This window comes from Alligator sinensis, unplaced genomic scaffold (genome assembly GCF_000455745.1).
Source record: "Alligator sinensis unplaced genomic scaffold, ASM45574v1 scaffold1600_1, whole genome shotgun sequence".
Classification (NCBI taxonomy): Eukaryota; Metazoa; Chordata; order Crocodylia; family Alligatoridae; genus Alligator; species Alligator sinensis.
Genome location: NW_005843142.1, coordinates 203721 through 229032, shown reverse-complemented (window position 1 = coordinate 229032; position 25312 = coordinate 203721). Strand labels below are relative to the sequence as shown.

Below are 25312 nucleotides of genomic sequence, written 5' to 3'. Positions count from 1 at the left end.
TCTTTCCCTTCTTTGTCTTTGTGATTTAAGAAAATCTCAAATTTGTTCTTTTTTTGCCTGGGGGCAATCATTACAACCTCATTCACTGTCCTATCTGCAATACTAATAATCAGCAATAAAATAGTTACTTCTTAAGTTTAAAGCATCACCACCAGCAATTTAAGTGAATTAGATTAGTAGAGGGCAGTAAGGCATTCACAGCTTTTGTTCTAGGCTGTCTGCACACTCAGGAAGAACAGCACTGCCTTGGTGCATTTTTGGTTCATGTATAAAACGTTCAGTTTTAACCCTGAAACTGGGTATAGCTTATTTAATTTAAAGCTTGAGATTCAGTATAATTCCAGATGTCCCACAGGACACAAATAGATGCAGTCAATGATGCACATTATATACATCCAGGCACTAGCTGGACTTTTGACTTAATGTAAGCACTGGACTTTAAAACGTGTCAAATAATAGGTGCTGTTTTTGGTGTTTCACATGGATAGAATTACTACAAAACTAACTATAATATTACCTAGCTCCAGGGGTGGTGCCAGTGGGCAGCAATGGTGGCACTACAAGGGGGGGACTATGGGGCAGGGGGGCCAAGGTGAATTTTGGGGTGGCTATAGCCCTTCCCAACCATACCCCCTCCCAGGCTACCCCTGCCTAGCTCTCATATTGCACTTTTCATTTACAGATCTCAAGCAGTTTTTGAAGGCAGTCATTATCATAAGAATCTGTAAAATGGGAGAACTATGACAAAAATTATTTTCCAAAGATCATCTAGTAGTTCACTGGTAAATTGCTTCATAAATATAAAAGAATTACTCCCAGTTCTGCAGGGCTGGGCCAAAGCATCCCCAGTCTTTTCAACTCCTGTAACTGAAAGAGTTTGGGGCCAAAGCAATGGTTTAAGGAACATATTGAGCTGTTATCAAATTGCCAGAGTGATGCAGTCTCTCCATGTTAGTACATTAAACATTTAAAGTTTTTGTACAACTTTTTGCAATGAAAATCATATTGGACCCCATCCTACTTTGCCTCTAAGACATCTGAGTGGCGCTTAAACTCCTCTTAGGCACTTAAGTCACCTAAAACAATCCAGATTCACTCAGCACTACAGCCTGAATTTCAATGAGCAAACAAAGGGTGAAAAATTTCTTTTTAATAACACACGGTATTAGTAATCCTGTTTAATATAATTTTAAGTTGGTTTTACACCATGCCACAAAGATTCCATTCAATCTATGTATCAAATATTTTGGAATATTAATATTTGCAATGGGGCTTTTGGGATATTAATACTTGCAATATGATTTTAAAGCAGGAGTGTAAATAATGAAGTTTAGTTTTCTGAAAAAGGATGTTAAAACTGTCAAATAGAAAGAGTACTCATGGGTCTGGTGTCAGAGTGTACCCAAAGATGCGTGATTTCTTCCCCTGGTATTTCAGACTGAGTATCAATGCTCCTTTTGTCTGAGAAATTGTCAGGCCCTACCCTATTTGGCACAGTCTATTTCTATATCCAACAATGATTTAAATTAAAAAACAGAAGCCTTCCTCATGTGTTTCTCTTCCTTAGTTTTCTGTAGTAAACACAGAGGGAAAGTTAGTATTCAAAAGTACAACTGTACATTCTTAAATTGAAACAGTTGTAACCTAACATGTTTAGTTTTATAACATAAGCTCTTTGGGGTAAATGGCCAGTCATCCAGGGGTAAGCTTCACGACACAGTCCCAGACACTCCACAGACCTTCAAAACTAGAGGTCCATTTATATCACTACTGTTTCCAGTTAGTGATAGCTACCTCCCAAGCCAGAAACAGTATAACTGTGTCCACACAACACTGTACAGTTCTTCTGAGGCAGAACTGCCTAGTCTAGGTTCAGCCTCACATTCATAAAGCTATGCTGTTTCCAGTTCAGGAAATAACCTGTGGCTACCTTTTGAAGCCTGAAGTAGTATAGCTGCGGCCATGCGGCATGTAGTGGCATTGTGTTGTGCCCTCTCCACAGATGCAGCCTGGCACTCATCTTGGACCAGTTTTTCAAATTCATGACAAATGGCAGAGAGAAACTGCAACCTTAAAAACTAGGGAAGTTTTGGAAGGTTTAGGATGGCCACTTCATCTTTTTGTTTTTGGATATAGTTTGGAGCACAGTGGGCTACATGAGATGCTAATAGCACTGTGTAGTTGAGTGCTAGGCAAAAACTGTGCTAACACACTACTACACAGTAGTATTAGACTACTGCACAGTGTCACTAAAAACCCCAGCATCAGCGCTACTGTGCAGTAGCGTGAGTCACCGCACATTGATTTAGTACTTGGTTATCCAAGTACTAAACTTAATGTGCCGTAACTACGGTGCATTAAAGAACATGCAGACATGCCCACTGACACTTAAACAAAATAAAATAAATAAAGAGTAAAAATCAATTAATTTTGTTAAAGGAGGACATTTTCTGTTTAGATATTATTGAATGTTCTGACACAGCCATTGCCTACAATGGATTTCATATCAGGAACAAGGACCTGTACATGCTATTTAAGTTGCCAGTTATTTGGAACTTAAATTAAAAAGTTAATCTAACAGTATGATATAAAATATAACAAATACACAGTTTGATAACAGTTTCCTGGCCAAAAGGGCTCCCTTTCTCCCAAAGAGAGAGATTGCAAGCAGAATGCTATGGAACTGCTTTATTTGGAATGGGACTGCAGGGAAGAAAGCTTGTATTCAGCAATATAGGCATGCCAAACAACTGGTAATTTGTCTCTCAATGTTTTCAGGGGGAAACTGCATTCTCAGAAGATACAGGAATTCAGAGTCTCTATTTGAAAAAAATGAAAAAAACCAAAAATATATATAAGGGAAACTGCAATTTGCACTTGGGGGTCTTGGCATTCCAGCACAGCATTCTGAATTTTCTACTGCTCTTTGACTTTAAAACATAGTTCAAGGTCTTTATTCTATAGATTTTATGATCTAGTATCTATCCTGTGAAGTCCTCTCATAAGAAGTGTCAGATCCTGGGCACATGGTCCTAAATAAAGAACTAAAAATATTCCAAAGCTGGCTTCCTCTACAGCAATATCCTGCCAAGGTGGATACAATTAATAGCAGGTATTGGCCCTCTGTACCACCAAACTAATATCCATTTTCTTAATAGGATCAGACACCAAATGGAGGTAGAATTATGATGTCTGGGCAACAGTCTTAGATGGATCCTGTTTTCTGTTTGCCTTAAAGACAGCCAGAAAAGCTAGAAATCAGTCAGCAACAACCCAAGCAGATGGAACCAACTAAAATAAGTTATCTAAAGACAAAAAATGTATGTCACTTCCAGGATCTCTATTTTATTTGTCTAAAATTACTCAAAATACTTTCCTTCACAGCATCAGCTACTTTTAGATATTCCAGAAATGAAGCAGAATGAGTTAGGAAAGGAAGACACTGAATCTAAATAAGCCTATTCACAGAAACTTGTATCTAAAGTTCATTGGTATTCATAAAGTATTTGTTAAATGCCACAAAAACTATTCAGTGAATACCAATGCATTTAATCATGAACTTTCCTAATCTGCTAGTAATTCTATGTATGTCCATATTTAAGTAAGCCTCAAAACTGTAGTGTTCATTGGTCAAGAGTACTGGAGCTTCACATCAGGATCATAAAGCATGTGGGATATTACTTTGAGATAGCTCCTCACGTTCTATACAACTGTGTGGAATGGTTGATTTGCTAGGAAACAGTTCTGTTTTTTTAAATGTTTTTAATGAAACACTGTGTTAAGGGTATATAAAACCTGAGGGCAAACATGCTAACTTGCAGGCTAGGAATATTACCTAGCCTGTTTCATGCTAAAGAAAAGGAACCCACTTATCTAAATACATGAGAGGAAAATCCTATCAAAGGAAGCGTTATCAGTATTCTTTCATTCTTTCTCTCCCTGATATTTTAAAGTTATACATTCGTATCTTTAAAAACAATTAGTAAAACAAGGTCTAAAGGGCTTCTGGATTTTGTTTAGTCTGTTTAAGCCACATTTTCTTTATTTGATACCTTTTGTCTCTATCCATCTAACTTCACTTGCATCTGGAATTCATTTAACTGTGATGTAAAAAAATCTCTTGGAACTGTTTAATCTTTAGGATTAAACTTTTCGTAAGAGCAACTCATAGCTGTAGGTAAAGAATTGCTTGCCACAGCAAGGAGCTATGCAAACTACAGAGAAATTACCTTTAAATCTTATTTCCTAGAAAACAATCTACTGCAAGTAACCTTAAACTGCCATGGGAGAAGCCTGGATTCACTTCTAAATATTTGCTGTTGGGCCCACAGACTAGTTAAAAAGGGCTGGCCCACTCAGGGACTGGGAGGAGGCACTAAATATGCATCTTTTTATCTCTAAACAGAAAAAAAGCAGTACCTTGACTGGAAAAGTATTATTTGAAAAGCCTTGATACTTTTCTTAAAAAACAAACAAACAAAAAAGATAAAAATTAACTGCATCCTACTGTGAAAAATAACGACAACACTAAAAGCTTCATACTTCAAATCTGCAATTCAAATTAGCTTTGCTAATTAACATTATCATTTACTGCAGTTTTACTTCTGCTGTGTTCTACCCTAGAACATGCATCGTTTTCAATTCTGTAGGTTAGAATCCAGAATTCTGCATTCTTGCAGTGTTGCCAAATCTCAATGATTTTACTGAAGTTTTTCTAAAGTCCCAGCATCTTGTATCACACTATGTAAGAGCTTCAACTTTGATCCCTTTAAAAAAAAGTGAGGCACTATTATATGGAAGGCTCAACAATCCAACATAAAAAATGAAAGAACCAATTTTTTAAAGTTCTCATTAACTGAGAATACTTAGTTGCTAAAACTGTTGTTTGTGATGCAGAGGCAACAAAAGAATGTAGTTTTGAGTACTCTGCAAAATGTTAAGTTATGAAATCAAAACAACCACCACCACCACCACCAAATCATTTATATATACTGAAAACATAATTTTGACTGCTATTTGTACAGTCATTTTTCAGACTAACACCCCATTTAAAGATGTTCCAAGATGTATTTTAGTGATGCATTAGCACACTGACTTGGGCAAGAAAAAAAATGCTATGTTGGCATCTTTGACTTTTTTAGAATGCTGCTTCTGACACCAAAATAGTCATACTGTATAAAACTGGATGCAAGTATGTAATGTGAAAACTGTACAATGGGATGCTTATAACAACATTTCATGACTGATTGGGGTTCCAAAATGCATCATGAAGTCGATATTTTTCTTGTGTGCTTTTCAAAAAATATATGTACTGTAAAAATTAACAACTATCCACAAATGAAGAAGACTGTTATTACAACAGGATCAAGTGTAGTACTTCTAAACAATACCAATACTTCTAGTTGGCATGTATAAGAGATTTCATTTTAAAGAAGGAATTTTAATGGTGGTTATAACCTAAATTACATTTTAAAATATTGGCAACTTCTACAGAATGAAATCCAGTGAGAAGACATCATTGAATAGACATAAAAAAGAAACAGCTACATTTTAAAGGAAGTCCTCATATTTGTGGCCTGACCAAATATGAATTGTGTCAAATAACAGCTTAGACAAGAAAAATACATAAAGAAAGAACCAGCTTTAGCATCCCTGTTTTAAAATTACCCGGAAGTAAGCCACACTTGAAAAAGCAACCACAAGAACCAACTCAAAAAGAAAAGTCTGTTTCATCTTTTTCTCCATAGGTACAACTGGGTAGGTTTTCCTTTCTAGGAACAGAAATATGTTTAGCACTGCCTCTAAATGTGGCAAGGCAAAATTCTGCATCAAATTCTGTTGTCCACAAGTCACTATTGCAACATTAGGATCTATACTGGGGGAAACTCAGAGCAAAATTTGGCCTCATACTTTTTTAGGTAGCCTTTTTGAAAACCAAATAAATCACAGTCTTCTTTGCATGCGTCTTTATATTTATATATGCTACGTAAGTAGGGACCTACTTAACTCAAAGCCATTGTAGCACCTTGCTCACAGAAAGAAAGGTTGATTTTGCGGGCATTTCCCAGTGGGCCTACCCCTCACTGTTGACTGGTGGAGAGGCCATGCCATCAACCACAGATGGTTGGAGAGGCCCCACTATCACCACAGACAGTCAGTGCCAGATTTAGGCTTAAAATACTTAAGCTACAGCATAGGACCTCACAATATGAGGGGCGTCTAACTAAGAAAAAACCCCCACTGGATGTTTTCATTCTAATATGATAAAAATATACATATATTGGCTCCACAGTTACTATATATATATTGAGTTCACAAATTTGTGCAAAAGAACAATAATTCATCTTAAAATTTCACGAAAATCCATTTTTGTGGATTTCATGGATTATTTTTATCGTATGGGGCCTCTTAAACTGGATATAGTTTAGGGTCTCAGCATGTCAATCTGGCACTGCAGGCAGTCACTAAATCTCAAACACGCAAGACAATGCATTGTCTAAGTACTGCAGTAAGTATTGGGAGATTCTAAAATAGTTTATTATATGAACGATACACTTTTTTTTTCTGGGTTGATTTCACAGGAAATCGCAGCTGATGGAATGATCCTGGATACCACCAGTTTTTAGATGTCTACCTGGCCATTTTTAGCCCTGCCCATACTCAGTGGATATGTGAGTATGCAAATATGTGCAGTAGATCTACTGAATGGATGGGCATGTTCATGGCTACATGGACAAGTCCCAGAAAAAGAAAGGAGGGTGGAGAAGGGGGAGCTGTCCCCTGTTGCTAAAGCAGTTACGGCACTTGCTCAAGAAGCTGGAAGTCCAAGGTTCAGACTCTAGGCCTCTCTCACCCAAACAGGATTTGAACCTATATTTCTCAGACTTTCCTGCATAAATGCTCCATCCACAACACCACAGACTAGGCATTAACTAGATGCTTCTCAAACACCCCTTTAGAAGCTGAGCTACTGATTCTTGCATTTAATTGTCATGGATAAACTGAAAATTGTGATGGAGTATTTTCTGCCCTAGGGGACGCAAAAGCTTAGGTTGGAACCCAGGGCCCAGTCCCTTCTAGGACCACCACTATCTCTCTCACTCTCCGGCTTGTTCTTGTCCTCCCTTTCTTGGTTTCCAAGGGGCCTACTTCAAAAGAGAAGCATCTGAATATTCCCTAATCTATGGCATGGCTTTTAGAGAACGGTGTTGGAAAGTCAGAGATACAGGTTCCGATTCCCTCTTGGTGTAAGGAGTCAAGAACTGGTGTCCCTGGCTTCCTAACGAGTGCTCTAACTACTCAGCTATTGGGCTAAAACATGGGTGAGTCCTCCTACTCCTCTGAAGCCTAAAACCCATTAGTCATGGGTTTGTGGCTGGCTACATTTTTGTGATTTAGATGTATGTATACATGCAGAATCAGCACTTGTGTAGCCACATAATTGCCCAGCCAGTGCGTGCTTAGGCTATGTGACATGTTTACATTGCCACTTTGCAAAGAGAAGTAGAATTGTTACCTGCAAATAAGTGCTACAACTGCCACTGATGAGGTTAGAAAACTGCCATTTAGGCCCCTGACAAATATTAAAGTAACGCCATGATAGGATTTGATGTGGAATCCCAACAATCATGCTTCCTGCCATGCCAGACATGCATTGCAGGAGGTACAACTATGGCATCACACATCAGATCTCATTGGGCCATATTGCCAATACAAAGACAGCTCAATCCCAGGCTCCCCCTGCACCAGCAAGTAGCAAGCTTGGCTCCTTGCACTTCCAGCTGAAGGGCAATCCCAGCCTCTGGGGCACATGGGAGTCTTGAAAGGCTCTCATGCGCTCCAAAGGCTGAGCAGTGGCCATAAGTGCAATTAAAGGAGTGATAGGAACCAGGCACAAAGTTATTACACATATTTTGTGTAATAAATTTGTCACTTATTCCTCATTTTATCATGCCCTTAATTGATTGAACATGTGGCCAAGTCACTACATAAGATGTGATTAACCTGTTAATCACATCTAAAGTGCAACATGTCAGGGGCCTTAGACCCACAAAGGGTACAGAATTCAGTCCTTTGGGTTCTACCTCTATTTCTGCCGCTGACTTAAACCATTCATGTTACTTGCTATCTCCATGCCAGAGTTTCACTATATTTGAAGTGGGAATAGGGAGACCATTTATAAAGAACTTTGACGGGAAGTACTATGCATGCTATACTGCACTTACATAATTTCTGTAGTTGAGTCCTTGATCATCTCTGAAAAATCATGCCTTTTTATGACGGTTTTTTAATTGATTTTTTTGATCATGTTGAAAGATCATGCAAGTTTTTTTTTTTTTTAATAAATTGCTTATCACTTAGTATGGATTTTAATATCAAGTTTGTATGCTCCTCCAGGTAATAGACCTCCAGTAAAAATCCTGTCCTTCTTCAGGGTAACAGAGGTACTGCCATTGACTTCAGAAGAGTCAAGTTTCCACCCACAAACCACGTAGCTGGTGCATAGAAGCTATGCACACTTACATTACTATGGAAATCATAACTATTTTTCCCAGCAGTTAAAACTTCCCTGTTCCCTGGCCTACATAACTTTATTCCAGTGGTTCTCTACCTATCCACCATAGTGGACCACACTTGCAGCTCTCAATGTGTTACATGGGCCGCACTCATGCAACTTACTTCCTATGTATCCATTTTAAAATGTTTTGTATCTGTTATCTGACAGGAATACAATACAAATCAATATTCTGTAATACCTCTCATTTCTACACTATCAAATGTCTTTACTTTTTTTTTTTTTTTTTTAAAACAGGATGTCACATGGGCCACAGCAGTGTGCTGATTGGGCCTCTGGTTGAGAACCACTGCTCTAATCCATCACCAAAGCCCACTGTGGTCTATTCAGCTGTGCTGAAGAGAAAAAGAAGACAGAAAAGTACGGTTGTTCATCAGAGGAGTCCCTGTTTTCATCTCTAAGTGCACCTAGATATGAGCAGCAAGCCTGCTCCAACGTGCTATAATTACAGCGCATTGGAGCAGGCTCGATTAATCGACTCTGCTGAAGCATGGAAATCACCACGGTCCAGCAGACTCCAGCATCTCATGTATCAGCATCCCTGCACAGAAAAATGGCGATGGCAGCGGCACTTTAACTAAAGCTCATTCAACAAGCTTTATTAAAGTGCCCGCACTGCCATTTTTCAGAGCAGGGATGCTGATACACAACATGCTCCAGGGACTTTAATTGCAGTGGTTCCCAGAGTTGCTCTAATTAAAAACACGCGCCCCCCCCGCCGCTGTCTCCTAAATTAGGGTACATTTCCTTCTGTTTTTGTTTCTCTTTAATAAACAGTAGCTCAAGGAAGGAATAATTTATGAAACCAGAGAACAAGAGGCTCTGGTATAGCTTGAGGCAGAACTAGTCAAATATCTTTTGATTCAGAGGAACACTACCCAGTTGTGCTGAGGGAAACAGATATTTCTTCAAGGTGAAACCCTTTTGCTAGCAATAGTGCTTCTAACTTAGCATCACCACTACATGCAAACATAGCAGGCTACAGCAGCAAAAAGCATAAACACAAAACAATGAAAATGCGAAAGATTCTTTAAAAAAACCCTGCATATACAAAATATACATTTAACATTCAATTCAGATAAGTACAGAAAAACTACAGCTGGCTGAACACATTGGATTTTGGTCCAAAGAGCAGAGCACTTACCTAAAGGAAATAACATGCATTGATTCAGGCTGTTGGGGCATGAGGCCTCCAGCCATGCTTCAAAAGGGTTCTCAAAGCTTCAAGAAATTACTGAAAGCTCCCTCATTTTTGGAAGCAGCTGTGAGCCAGGAGAGGGAGTGAGGTGACACAGAATGCATTATAACCTCAAACTATTTGATCTTTCTTGACTCAAAACTAAAGTAAATCCTTGTTATAAAACAGAGGGATGAGGTATAAGTCCCATCTCTCTCCCATCTTAGGGATGCCTCTTCAAATAAGAAATCTGCAGCCTGCTAAGTGGTCAACTATCAGGAAGGAAGAGTGTGAATGTCTACATGAAAGTCTGTGTGGTGGGTCTTTTTGTATATGTGTGGGAGAACTAATATCAATTAAATATCAAACACATAACATGAATGTTACCACCCACAATTTGCCCTTTTTTAACATGTTAAACCTATTTCTATATTTCTGTCCCCATTCCCCAAAACTAGTATTGAGAGTTAGAGGATAAGAAATATCCACAAGTCAAGATGTTTTTACCTGAGTTTCATACGTTCTCCTTTTTAGCTGTGACAATGAATCATGGTTCAGAAGGCCAGGTCTCTGTCAGCTAACTTGCTGTTCTCCAGAGATGGGATAACCACAGGAGGCATTAAAACACACTTCAAACCTCATTTTTACCAAGAAGATTTCTTTTTGAGGGGAAAAGTTATCTGGAATTAGTGGATCAAACTTCTGCCCCATTGAATTTTATGGCAGAACTCTCACAGTCTTCATTGAACCTAGAATTATGGCTCATTCTGAAATTACTATCCTGTAAAAGCTTTCTGGTTCTCCCTTAAACTAAATAAAAGGAAAGGGATCTGTTGCCAGAAGAACTAAACCTTCAAAAGCATACAGCACCTTATCTATGAACTTCCATATCACTTATTGTTAGCACTGTAAAGATGCTAACTTAAGTAAATGGTGTTTACAATATTATTTTGTTTGCACATGTACATAAAAATTTACTTCAAGTTAAAAGAATGTAATGTGCATCCAGAACAGCTGGAGAGCAGGTGTACCGAAACTCCAGCAGTCTTCCAGTTTTGGTCACCCTTCAGAATACAAGCAAATCAGAACACAGAACTTAGGGTATCCTTTAAAAAAATTAAAGCTTCATCAGATTTCAGATGCCCTTCTCCCCAGCCCCACAAATTTTCCTTAGCTAGGACCATACATAAGAAGTTTCAGCAAAATACACTGTTAACAGTGATTTTAAAAGCCCATTAGAAACAGAGGTTTACCCTATTAAGATGAAACTACCTTAGGCATGGCTCATCAATGAGTCTACTAACACAGATTCCTATGCCTTTGTACAGTCCATCTAAGGCCAGACTGTACATGGCTGCATAAATCTATGCTAAACATCACTCCCAGAACTTCTACAAATGTATATATACAACTACTGTAAAAGGTATCCAAGGGAACAATAGATCTCCATAAGCAAGACATTTGATCACCCGTACCAAAGAGAAAGATTCGGATAGTTGGGTACTTAGAAACAAAGATTACGTCTCAGAAAATGTATGCATGTGTATGTATGGGTATTTATGTATAAAAACAACACCTATATACATAGATATAGATATATATCTACACATATATGTGCATGGATAAAATAAAGGCTCACAGCTGCTTCCTCAGACAGTGGAGGGTGTGGTTCAGACATCTATGGAGGCCTTATAGCACAACATTGTGGATCTCTGCACCAGTACTTTATTTTAAATAAACAACAGTACTTTCCAAAACAAACTCTTAATGCAACCACAGATAGTGTATTGAATTTCACTTCTAATTAAGAGAACAACTATCAGTAGTTAGATATTTTACATTTTCCATAGTCATCATGTTCCCCCACCTCCCCCATCACCCAAATTCTGGCAGGATCTTTTGAAATGCTTGCATTATTTATTAAGTTCTAGCTACCTGAAGTAATTTAAAATGGATTATTGTCATAATATTTTTAAAATTACCCACGAAGAAACAGTGAAACAGTAGTTGCTACAATAATTTGAAAGCTCAAAAAGCACCCTTCATAGCAAAACTTTGTACCGTATGCTCACTTAAGTTAAAGGGCCCCTAAAATGTATAGATTTATTTTATGTTCATTAATAGAAATTCTAATGCCTTAAATGTATTTCATCTGTTTACCACTGAACATGAAAAAACGGAGTCATCTGATGTTTTACCATGTTAACCTTTCACAATAGGATATGACAACTTAATGTTGAATATAGGTTCAGAATACAAAGTTTGTAAGGGCTCATATTTAAAAGCAATGGAGACAACTCGTTTATTTGACCAAAGTTGTATTTTTTATGATTTATCCAATAAGGTGTTTTATAGTGGTAAATAAGGTATAATATTGTCCTTGATTGCTGACGTCAGATTTCTTTAAAAAACAAACAAAACAACATATTTCTTATTTTCTTCCATTTCCTTCAACACATAAAAAAATACTTTTAATAGATATTTATAAAAAGAATAGGAAGTATTTGACTTTCTATATATTTTATAATAAAAAAACCCATTTATTTAAAAAAAAAAATCTCTTTTCAAAATACATGTTATAGTCAATCTGACAGCAAAAATGGGCAGAGCCAATTAATATGGGCACTGCTGTATACAGCACCTTTGCTTACAATTCATTTTCATTAGTAAGCCTGATAGTCATCCTTTTCTATTCACTGAAGTTAATGGGACTTTTAACATGCTTTAAAAATGTATATGCTTTGCTTCCTTGGGAGTCTGGTATCACTTTTCAGAATGTTGAGCTTAACCCAGTTTCATGAAGACACACACACACACACACACACACACACACACACACACAAAAGAAAAGTCATTTTTGCAAGAAAAGGGTATACCACTGTGGCTAACTTTTTGGTGTAATCAATTTATCTTTAATATCTTTAACTCTCATTAGCGTTTAGATTTTAGGTATAAATGTGAAAACTGTTGAGCAAGAAATAAATAAACCATTTGCCTGCAATTCCTATATGCCATTTCACATTACTGAAAATCAGCAGTTAGTTCTGTCTCTTTTTGCAAGCATCTCACATTACAACAGAGTTTCTGTTTATTCTTAGAAAGTCAAGCATTTGAGCCCCAAAAATATACATTTTTAAGTGGTAAGTAAATCTAGTTCATTCAAAGGGTAATAAGTGTTTGGGCCCCCTTACATTTTGCTTTGTTCATATACTTTGTCACTGAAGTTGTAATGTCATGAAACTCTAATTAGAGTTCTTCATACAATAAATAGTTTTTAAAATCAAAATACAAATGGAGATGTTTTCCTGTAGAAAATTAGGTAAGACTGAGCCAACTCCATAACAGGATGGAAATTCAGAATCAAGGCCAATATTACATCCTAACCCTGTACATTTTACATACATTACAAGTGTTAGGGCCAGATTCTAGCACCACTTTTTATATGGGGTAAAATCAGTACAAGAGCAACGGGCTGGCCTGATTTACCGTATTTACTCAAATATAAGGCTCTGAGTAGAAGACAATTCCATTAATTAGATAGATCTTACATGGAAAATTTATAAATTATAAAATGGATGGTGGTCTACTGGCTGACATCATCTGAACAAGACCTGGGGGTCACGAATCGACTGGAAGGTGAATATGACCCAACAGTGTAACGAGGCTACAAAAAGGGCCAATAAAACTCTGGCATGCATCAGCCGCTGTACTCCTCCCTCTCTGTTCAGTGCTGGTGATGCCTCAGCTGGAGTGCTGTGCCCAGTTCTTGGCCCTGCACTTCAAGAAGGACATGGATAAACTTGAGAGTGTACAAAGAAGGGCCACCCATTTGATTATGGGCATGGAGGGTAAGCCCTACAATAAGAGATTCTGGAAAGTGGGCCTGTTCAGCCTGAGGAAGAGAAGGTTGAGAGGTGACTTGACAGCTGCCTACAAGTACCTCAGGGGGAGCATCAAGAACTAGGAGAGCAACTATTCAGGACAGCATCTCAAGGGAGGATGAGGACCAATGGGCATAAACTAACAGAGGGTAAATTCAGGTTGGATACAAGGAAAAACTTCTCTGCAAGGGTCACCAGAATTTGGAACACGCTCCTAGCAGAAGTGGTGCAGTCGCCCTCCTTGGAGGTGTTCAAGACGAGGCTGAACAGGCACCTTGCTGAACTCATCTGAGCCCAATACTTCCTGCCCAGGGCAGGGGACTGGACTTGGTAATTGTACAATTGACTTGGACGAGGGGGTGGAAAGCATGCTGTCCAAGTTTTCTGATGACACTAAGATGTGGGGCGAGGTGGACATACTTGAAGGGAGAGAGAGGCTGCAAATAGATTTAGACAGACTACAAAAGTGGGCAGATGAGAATAGGATGGGGTTCAACGTAGATAAATGCACCAATGCCAGACCGCAGCCAGCAAGGCCAGCCGTACCTTGTCATGCGTCCAAAAGGTGCATTTCAAGCCGGTCCAGAGAGGTGATACTCCCCCTCTGTGAGACTTTGGTCAGGCCGCAGTTGGAGTACTGTGTCCAGTACTGGGCACCGCACTTCAAAAGGGATGTGGTCAGCCTGGAGAGGGTTCAGAGGAGGGCCACCCGCTTGGTGAGAGGGCAGCAGGAGAGGCCCTACGAGGAGAGACTGAGGGGCCTGTACCTGTTCAGCCTCAGCAAGAGGAGGCTGAGGGGAGGCCTGGTGGCTGGCTACAAACTCATCAGGGGAGATCAACAGCAAATAGATAGAGCCCTTTTCTCCCCAGCACTACCTGGGGTGACAAGGAACAATGGTAATAAGCTGATGGAGAATAGTTTTAGGTTAGAGATCAGAAGGCAATATTTTACAGTTAGGGTGACCAAAATCTGGAACCAACTTCCCAGGGAAGTGTTCCTCACCCCTACCTTGGGCAAATTCAAGAGGAGATTGGACGATCACCTGTCTCGGGTCTTGTGAACCCAGCATTCATTCCTGCCTGTGGCAGGGGGGCAGGCTAGATGATTTGTTCAGGCCCCTCTTGACACTAGCTACTATGAAACAGGTCCCTTCCGGTTCTATGATTCTATAATTTTCCAGGTATAGAATCTAGTTTTTGGAGATTTACCTTAAATTTGTCCCCTTCCCACTGCTACAGAAAGGAAACTAAATCTGAGAGGTCAGTTAGCCTCCTTGCCCTGCGCAACTTCTTCCCCCACCCCTTCCTGTCAGATCTTGCTCTCCCTGAGCACCTGGAAATGAGGGAAAAATGTAAACACACTGACTTAGAAGTAAACATGCCTGTATTAATTTAGCTCATTTGGAACTGATGCACTTTACCTTTTTTAAAAGACCTGCACGTTTTAGCACAGGTACTCCATAAATGTTTAAGCAATACTTTTGTACCTATTTATACAGAGTACAAACTATGCATGATATTAGGCCAAAACCAAAAAGCTCATGATTTATCACATAGTTTACTGGGCTATGCCCCACCAAAGTTAACAGTATTTAAAGCCATGGTGACCCCACAGATCAACACTGCTCAGTACATGCATATAAGGATCCAGGGGTGTAGGTTGTAGCTGTATTGGTCTAAGGACATAGGCAGACAAGGTTCTTTGGGTGAATCTAATATCTTTTATTAGACCAACTTAAATAGTTGGAAAATTTTTTTAGCAAGCTTTTGGGTTTAAAAACCCTTCATCAGGCTGAAGATGTCTCTGCAGTTGGTATATGCTCTTTCTGGATAGAATGAATAGAAAAGAAGCCAGAGGCTGGTCTGCATGCAAGAAAGCCAGTCATCGAAGATGTAAATCGAGGAGTCAGTGGGTGAGAGACAGGCTGAGTGTGGGGCAGAAGGGGTGTGAATGTAGCACTTAACCAGTGGAAAGGTACCACTCCTCTCCACTATTTAACTGGATCTAGGTGCACATCAGCTCTCACTCATGACTTGAACCAGGTGTTCTTGTCACACGTCCTGAGATCTTCTAAAAAAATTATATGCAGATGAGGTGCAGGGCAACTTGGTTCAACTCCACCTCATGAAGGGCAGGGCCACACTAACCATGTGACAGGCTGAGAGGGGGTGGCAGAGGGATTCAGGGTGAACTGTTTGGGGCCCCATTTGGTGATTTTTACCAAACATTTAAGACTGGTTAAGAAACAGGAATCAGTGGAAATGGAAAAGAAAGGCACAGATCAGTTGTGGGAATGAAGAGGAAGTTGAAATGTACTCATTGTAGTGGCTCACCATGACTTTAAAAAACTTGGCACTGAGAGGGACTACACAGAATGGGTACTACCCTGTATCTTATTCAGAGGGGTTGCACTAACTTATCTTTCTGGTAGGTTTTCATTAGCATGTTAAAAAAAATTGTCCAATATAGGCTATGTGTTTTAGTCATGCTTAGTGTTGGCTGTATTTAAATCAACTTCATATTTGATTTTTATTACTTAGCACACTGCTTTTGACAGCAGCTTAATGACAGTGTATTTAATGAGCTTTTTCCCCCCATGCTGATTGAAGGTGGAGGTAGGGAGAAGACCTTGTCTTATATTTGAGTAAATACTGTAGTAGTCTCCAAGTCCTATTTGGATTCCAAGGGAGGGTTGTATTGTAACTCTGTGCCAGCAAATAATCATCTTCTTGGTTGTGATTTTTATGACCCTGCCACCTGAAGGCACTGATCTTAAACAGTCCCAATTAATCCCCAGACCTAATTTCCTTGCTTTTACAAACTGAATTAAGGCCTTAAAATATTTATTTATTTATTTATTTAATATTGTTGGATTCAATCTAACAAATTATTGTTTTTGTTTTATAAAGGAACATTTAAAGAAGAAATGTTTTATAATTGCAGCACACTTTAAATGGCATTGTTTTTAAAAAAGAAAACAGTGTGATGTACGATCCATCCTCTGTGGTACAATTACTTTCTATCACACTGCAACAATATTGACTATAACTTGTATATCTGAAATTATTTTAAAAGTTAGAAGCATTTTAAGCATTAAATTATACGAAAAGAGCTTTTATTATATTCTTTATTATTAACTAGGAAAATGCTAGTTTTACAAATATACCTGTATTCATGTGCTCTCCCTTCACCATGAGCTGGCCATCTATATTACATGCATAAGACCTAAATCACAGTTTTAGTCTATTTAGTGTAACTTTGTAAGTTATGGTGTACCTTCTTTCTATTAATGTATGCTGTAACTTCTAACCCTACAGATACATTCTGTTCTATTTACATATTTTAAAATGTGTCATGGCTTGCTTTTAAAATTCTTAGGAAACGATTAGAATTCTTAGAAAATAATACTTTTATACTATCTACCTCAATCTTGTTAAGAAAAACAGAAACATTTAAGTCATTATACTGGAAAATATGAGCAACTTCTACTGCATATTTTTCTCACCTTTTCTGTCTGGCTTGAGATTCCGATCCACTGGTGGTGGTTCACATTCTGCAACAGGTACTGACCTTCTGGGAGGCGTCTTTGGACTGGACCTGAAACCCATGTGAGCAGGAGGAGGCACTTGCATTCCAAATAATGAAAAATCAAATGTGCCTGGGGTCATTGGTACATAGTTTGTTTCTTGAATGGGTTCAGTGAAGCTGCTGGAATGCTGCCGTGGTGGAGAGTTGGGATTCATTGGGACATAATTTTCATCCAGTTCTTCACTTGAAACACTTCCCACTGTCAACATGCTTCTGTTCTTCTAGAAATAACATACATTTCCTTTCATAAAGTAATCATTTATGTTATCTGCTGTAAATTAATTAATCTTTTAGCATCATATATGTGTAATTTATTTTAAGATACATCACTCCACATCATTGCTTTGTAAAAGGGAACAAAGACTGTGCAAGTGCTTTCCCATTCCCTAGTCCCACATGAGATCAAATCATACTTACAAAGTGATTGTGGAAACCTTCCAATGAGCTAGATCTGTCATTTGGAAATGTTCGTGGAATATCATAGCAGTCTTGAGAACTAATGTCTAAAGAAGTAGAAGGAGACAAAGTAAACATTTATTTCCTCAGCTCAGCTGCTGTTACATAAATGTGCTGCACCAAATATTTACTATCTGTTATTTTAAATCTATAATCAAATGCAGTTGGGAAGATGCACACGCTCTACATGACAGTATAGTCTAAAAGATTTTATCAATATACATTTGGGATGAATGCTTTATTTTTTGAGCAGACAAGGTTCTTTGGATAAATGTGATATCTTTTATTAGACCAACTAAATAGATAGAAAAAGTGTTCTTTGCAAGCTTTCAGGTACAAACACTTCTTTGTATTACAAGTCATGATTTTACGATTTGCCATTGGCATTTTCTAGGGTGAGAAACTGAAGGAATGTTGATGCTGCTAGTTTACTGTGCAAGACAGCAGTGCCCTTAAAAACACTGCTGCTCCACACAACTGCCTTCTAACTGGAAGTAACATGGAATCATTTGAGTTGCACTGCAAACAGCCTAGTTAGAGCATTCCCTGAGCCTGGCATAGTATATTTGCAGTATAAATATACCCAAAGTAGTGTACCGTATTGAACACTTGAAAATTTCCATATCGCATAAAACACCCATGTCTGTAAAGAGTGGATTTTAAGACACTGGGCCTTAAACTTTAATTCTACTCCAGAAAGTGACTTAAGAATAGAATTGCCTAGTAGAGTTAGTCAGAAGTTTTCTGACAGAACAGTTTTCTATTGACACCCTAATCTAGTGGACTGCCCGAAAACCAGGGTTCCTAGGACTTCCAGGCTCACTTTTCATTCTGCTCACCTGGTGCTCTTTGGACTGTCCAGCTGGTAGGGTCCTGACTGTCTTGATGACCCTCATCAAGCCAGTCAGACAGCCACAGAGCTAGCCTAGAAAACATTTAAAAATTTTTCCATTTCCTTTTTTCAGAGCTGCCTGTTTTGAAAAATTCTATTCCATGGGAAAAGCTGTATTTTTGCGTTTATGGATCTTTAATTAATCTAAGCCCAGAAGAAAAAAAAATACCGGCAAAAAAACTAAAAGTAAAAACTTTGCCTTAGGTAAAAACAGGTTCTTGTATGTAGTGTGTACAAATGCAGAAACATCCAGGAACACAAAAAGGCTTGCTGGAGAAATATACCAAAAAGTTCAGGAATACATAACTATTACAATAATTAAAAAGAATATTTCCACTTTTATGCTGCAATCCATATACACTTGATCAGAATGCACTGCACAGTACCAGAGAGAAGATCCAAGTTTATCTAGCAACACCTGGCCTAGCACAGCTACCATAGAAATCACAGGACTCTTGAATTCAGCATGACTGGGCCACTTATACTGGTGGTTCTAAAAGACTGGCACTGGAACTCTTGAACTCTTCTAATAAGCTTAACGGCAGCAAAAAGAATTATCCACAAAACAAAGACAAATCCAATATTTGAAGTTGTATCAATCTGTATCACTCAATTTTACATTGCACATAGCCATACCTTCAAATGCCCTACCTTTTGCTGCACTAAGGCCATGTACAGGTATTACAGTTCTACTGGGAGAAATCGCCACTACCCCAGTAGAAACTAGGAGCATACAAATGTTTGTTCAGTTTCTCCTGAAGGAAACATGCCCTCTCTAGAAGAAAGATCCTCCAGGTTGACACAAGTTTCTCTCGCTAAAATGAACACCTGTACACTTCGGCTCAACTCCTCTGTGATCAGGAAGAGACAAGCAGCAGCTCTAGCAGCCCCCCTGTACCTTCCCCAGACCAGGGTGACTTTGGTCTGGAGGGGTGGTATTTCCCCACAGCTCAACTCCTCCCAGTCATGGAGGACTTGAGCTGCCATTACCCCTTGATCCTTCCCAAGACTGGAGACACCCTGATTTGGAAAAGGCACTGGTGTGGGGTGGGGAGCATCGCCCCACTGCGCCCTCTCCTCCCATGCACTACCTGCTATTCCCCACGCATTCCCCAGACTCACGTCCCCATTCTGGGGAATGGGCAGGGAGCATTGCCCTGCTGCTCCCTCTTCTGTGCTCTCAGACACCGAAAGCAGAGCAGAGAAGCACCCTCTTCACGTATCAGGGAATGTCTCTAGTCTGAACATTGCCCTGGCTGCTTCCTTTCCTCCCTCCATGCTTCCCCAGACCAGCACAGTCCCAGTTTGGGGAAAGTACAGGGAGTCTTTTGCTGTCACTGCTCCAGTCTGGAAGGTACAGGGAGCAAGGGAGTGGGAATTTCTGAGAAAATTCTACTGCTATGAAAAAACACCCTAAATGATCTGTGATGTCCTTTCTGACACCACAATTTGATTCTATTTGATGACTAGATTCTAGTCACCACCCCTGAAAGAACATCATCCCAATATGCCCTGTATATAGAAGGACTATGTGGGAGGACTCACATGAGGCTGACTCCTCTAAACTGAATGCTACCCAAGTCTTTCCCTGTCAGAGGGATTTTGTAGATAGCACTTCGAGACAGCTTTCTAGCTGTATACTGACAAAGCATTCAATGATTCAGCCCACAAGCTTTTTATTCACTAGTCAGAGGCTGTAACTCCTCCTGCTGTTAGACCATTACTCATATTTTTCTATCAATCAATCTTGTAAACATTCTGAAAAGTCAAGCTGAAATATTTTTCCTTCTTGTGTAAGAGAGCGTGCAAGAGAAATTATATTGAAACTATACTCGTGCAAATAGTGTCTGCCTTGAGTTATAGCTGCCGCATTCTACAAATGACTTGGCCAACTGGATCTTTATTACTGGTGATGATGCATAAAGAAAAATTGACAAGCTGGAAGGACTTTCAGAAACTAAAGTAACTTTAACAAGTAGAGAAAAAAAGCACGTGAGTTGAGTACATTTGACGTGGTACCACTGAAACTCAAATAAACATGGAGCATGTTATTTTTTCCAGAAACATTCTGAAACTGACTTTACACTTGTCAGTGGTGCAGAACAGAGTATTGCTAGTGCTGACCATAGGGACCACTGGACAGGTATGGAGATCTTTGCCTGCAAGGGGAAGAGGATAAACTTTCTTCAGTGGTTTGGCCTGAAAACTGTTGGAAGCTGCTACCTGTTGGTATGGAACATGGATGGATTGACAGGGGAGGTGGTGCAATGGAAATTCTATGAAAAAATGCAAGTTTTCATGGGGTTCTCACTACCACATGAGGGGGCATGAAACGAGACTGAACCATAACATATAAAATGCAAAGAAATACTAATAACTCATATCAGAACATAATTTGATTGACTATACACAAAAGCTGTCCTAGACAATTTTAACAAATTCCTGACACACGGTCAGGCCAGCAAAAGCTAACAGAACAGCCATGTTGTAGAAGCAGTTTCTCTACAACACATTAAAAAAAAAAAGTGTTACTAGTCATTTAAAATGAACAACATTTATACAGCCTTCCTTTTATACCATCACCTTTTATACTCTTTGTTGTGGTTGAGAATTTCAAAGAATGAAGGGAATTAAGCCTCTTATTCTCAGCAGAAAGTGGAAGCACAACTCCTTTCAATTCCTTTGAAAATCCAAGCCTTCACCACTTATTGCACATGATAATTTAAACAAAAGAGTTCTTTAAAAGCAGGCTGAGACATAAATACTAACCTTTTCGAAATATATTCAAATCTACAGTGGAAACGGTATTACTGCGTGAAGGTGGCATTCCCATTGTAGGAATGCAATAACTACTGTCAGTGTCTGACGCAGTACGAGTAATGCTACAGGTTTCCACAGGAGATCGATCTGAAGAGTGATGAGGTTTTGGAGGCCGAGGTGGAGGAATATCTGGAATAATCTCTAGCTTTGAAGTCTGAGCCAATGTTCCTTCTGGAAAAGTTCGTGGAATCTGATATGTACCTCCAGGTGTCGGGGGAATGTCATAACTAATGGAGATATGTCTCATCTGCGCATCTAATGATGTTGCTGATGGGGCACTGAAAATGTGCTGCTCTCCTTCTGCGTCAGTCCCGGATGGAGATGCTGCCTTTGGTAAAACATCCTGTGAGTAACTCCTAGGCAGATTATAAAGGCTGCAGTCTACAGACACCATTGTAGATCGAGGTGGTGGAGAGTCATAGACACTTTGTTGCTGAAAAAAACCATTCACGGCATGCTTGCTTACCGATGGAGCAGGATTTTTATGAGAGGGTACATTATCATTGCAGTCTGTTTCAGAAGAGGTGGATTTTGCTGAGTCAGCATGAGATCTACACATAAAATAATAAAATTGGCATAGGGATTTTTATGTATGGTTATAAGACAAACGTTAACAATTAAGGAACAACATAACATTCAAATGTAAGCAACTAAAAGTCATTTAATCCATTAATTCTGAGAGAAAATCAAGGAACTTTGTTACTAAACAAAAGATCTTAAAAAAAATCTCAAGTACGGTCTCAACTACATGCGCTGGTGTGTGTGTTACACACACCAGCACTGGTGTGTGTATATTTATCACAAGAGCTCAGCAACATGGGGTTTTCATAAGCAAGTCACTTCTAACAAGACACAATACCAGTTTGGATCTCCTCTTTGTTTGTATTTTAAACCACATATCACACTATAAGTGTACTCTGTTAAGCAGGGGTTTAGGTTGTAGCCGTGTTGGTCTAAGGATATAGGCAGACAAGGTTCCTTGGGTGAATTAGATATCTTTTATTAGACCAACTCAAATGGTTGGAGAATAGTTATTAAGCAAGCTTTTGGGTTCAAAAACCCTTCGTCAGGCTAAGGAAGCTGCAGCAGTTGAAACACTGTGGTGCAAATACGGACCTATACCTGGGTTTATGGTACTTGCTTCCCCTCATGAATATGGTAGAAATAAAATTTTAAAATAAAACTTTTTGGAACTTGCAGTATTGGAGGTGCATGCCTAAAGATATACACTGGGTGTGTGTACACATTCATTATGTGATTTAACTAATGTGCATTAAATCTAGTACATCCATTGTGAGTTACTACAAAAATGCACGTTAGCCTATTTTAATGTGCATTAGCTAAAGAGCATGTTTTTGCAACACTTTAATGCACATTAATATAGGCTAATATGCATTCAAGCACATGTGTAGATGCACCCACTGTCAACAAACACAGGCCTTAAAAGAAAAGGATACAAGAGACAAACAACACATAAATAAAAGCAGAAACTGAAAGCAGAAATATTCAACTAATTATTGTGGAGAAAAAATTTACAGAACATGTGGAACAAACTCTAATTTTTGTCTTGATCCAGACTACTTTACAAGTACACAGTAGGTTCCACATGGCTGCTCTGGAAATTATGTCTCTGGTGAAAGGAACAATCAATCAATTGTTACCAACAATACACATAAGAAGAAGAGTACAGCCATGGCATTCTCTCGCTTGGCAAAGAAATTTTCTTGATAATATGACTATTTTAACACAAATCAAAATGACTGAAAATAGCAATAGATAAATTAAACGGATAGCATTAAAACCTTACCATGGCATCCACACACTGGTATCAATCATCCCATGGTATTCCTACTTTAAGTATCACATGAATGTACCATTGCACAGAAGGTACACGCTACACTGTTACAGTTATACATCTATCTTTTTCTTTCTTCAAAAGAACTATAAAAAAATCACATAAACTTACACACAATCAAACTTTAATCAGGCCCCATTCAGTCCTGACTTTTGTACTTGCTATTTTTATTGCATGCACAAAAATACTGCAAATTAGAACTTATTTTAGCATTGTTAGTGCATTTAACCCTTTAGATGCTTCCATTGGTTATTTGATTATTTTGTAAGGGTAATAGCAAGCAGGATTTTGTAAAGGACAATAACAATTCAACATCTTTATCTGTAGTTATCTACTTATATTTTGGAAAAGGCGTTTTTTCCTAAAATTGAACCTGAGAACGTAAAGCCAATTTATATGCAGGATCAACTTATAACTGGAATGATGCAGTAATTTCAGCATGTATATATGTCGCTCCAAACAATACTTCTATTGCCCTTATTATTCCATTATGTAACAGATTAAGGGCAGTTTATGATACTGTTGGAATAAGTATTCCCTAAAGATAAAACAATATTTAAAAAAGGCAATGGTTCTTAGAGGTTGTTACACCCTTGCTAATATGCATCCTGAGTCTAAACAGCTTACTCAAACCGCGTGCCAAATGAAAGCAATAAATGTAAAGATGAGTAAGAATGACAAGAAACTGTCCCTTAATTACATATGCTACACCAGTGAGAGAAAAAGGTATCAATCTGATACTTTTCTACATTGTACAGACAGCATTCCACCCACACAAATAAAGGTAATGTTAATTGTGCCTAATGACCTTAAGAGATCTCTCTCTCTCTCTCTCTCTCTCTCACTTTAAAAAAGAAATACAAACGGAGTAACAAACCTCGGATCACAGCCGGAACACAAAATAAAGTGCACATAGTGAGAAATGAAGCACTTTTTTCACTTTTCCATATAGTTATGGCAAACACCATCATTTACCTATTTCCCAAAACCTACCTCCCTGGTCTTTGAAATTAGATTCCTTTAAAAGAATGAGACGCCTTCAAAATCTTATGTACCAGCTCTGAGCACTTAATGACCTTTTAACAAGGGCTTCTGAGGGCTCAGAAAAAGTCAAATTTTGTTGAGATGTGCCACATGCAGTTAAACCATAAGTGAAATTAGAAGTTTAATGAGAGCATATGAATCCCACTCAACAGAATACTAATAATTCTAATCCAGATAACTCAATGAATTGGCAAGATATTCTTCCTCACTGTTTCTTGGCCATATGAATTTGTGAAAACTGAAATGAAATCAAGTCAGCTTTGGACTACCTTGAGGCAGCCTCACCAGTCATTCTTTTAGCTCAGTGGCTCCAACATCTGATCCTTAATCCTGATGGTGTTGGAACAAAGAAGAGATTTAACACTATTATTTTTCTATGCTGACCCCAAAAGCAGGATGTCTGAGAGTGGTGACTTTCCAGTAGGTAACTACTTTGCAGAATTTGTTATAATTTTCAAATGCATGATTAAAGCAAACCATGGAAATGGAAACTGTTTTTTGTCTCCGACAGTGTATCAGAGCATCACTGTTCATGTTTAGTAGTATACACCTCTAAAGGCAAAGTTAGTATAACAACAACAGGAAAACAATTAGCACATCATAAACTGGAGTACAACTGTGACACCAATCTTTTGGTGTCATGGTCCTATCACACATGCGCCTTAAATTGCTTTATTAACAGTTTCAAGTCCTGGTAAACCTAATCCTTACCCATGCTTAGAGACCCTCTAATATCATGGATATAAATGGTGCTACATCAATCTAGCTGCACAGGGGACAGGGAAATTGGTTCCAGCTCTTCAGATGGCTCATGCACATCCCTGAAAAGCCTCTGAACTACCACATAGATTTGCCACTAAGCTGGCTTATCCTCTATCTCTTGAAAACTAGTTCGTGGCAGAGGACGAGAAGCAAATCAAAATCAAGATAAAAAAATATTCCATCTCAAAGCTGAAAACTTTGAATTATCCATTTCAATAGTACAATCCATTATTGTACTATATCGTTGTATACCTTACTTTT

The 25312-nt window shown here is 38.7% G+C and overlaps 1 protein-coding gene across 10 annotated transcripts in view; it reads right to left on the bottom strand.

Annotated features, from left to right (window-relative positions):
* The window catches only part of GAB1 (GRB2 associated binding protein 1), an 81904-nt gene that overhangs the window by 10501 nt on the left and 46091 nt on the right, over nucleotides 1-25312 (bottom strand). For 9 of the 10 annotated variants that reach the window (XM_025193992.1, XM_025193994.1, XM_025193996.1 and 6 more), the window contains 3 exons: nucleotides 21340-21941; nucleotides 17640-17725; nucleotides 17140-17443 (listed from right to left, as the gene is read on the bottom strand). In XM_025193992.1, coding sequence (XP_025049777.1) covers nucleotides 17140-17443; nucleotides 17640-17725; nucleotides 21340-21941 — 992 coding nt within the window. The remainder of the gene's footprint in view (nucleotides 1-17139; nucleotides 17444-17639; nucleotides 17726-21339; nucleotides 21942-25312) is intronic. The other variant, XM_025193993.1, reaches the window with a different exon arrangement.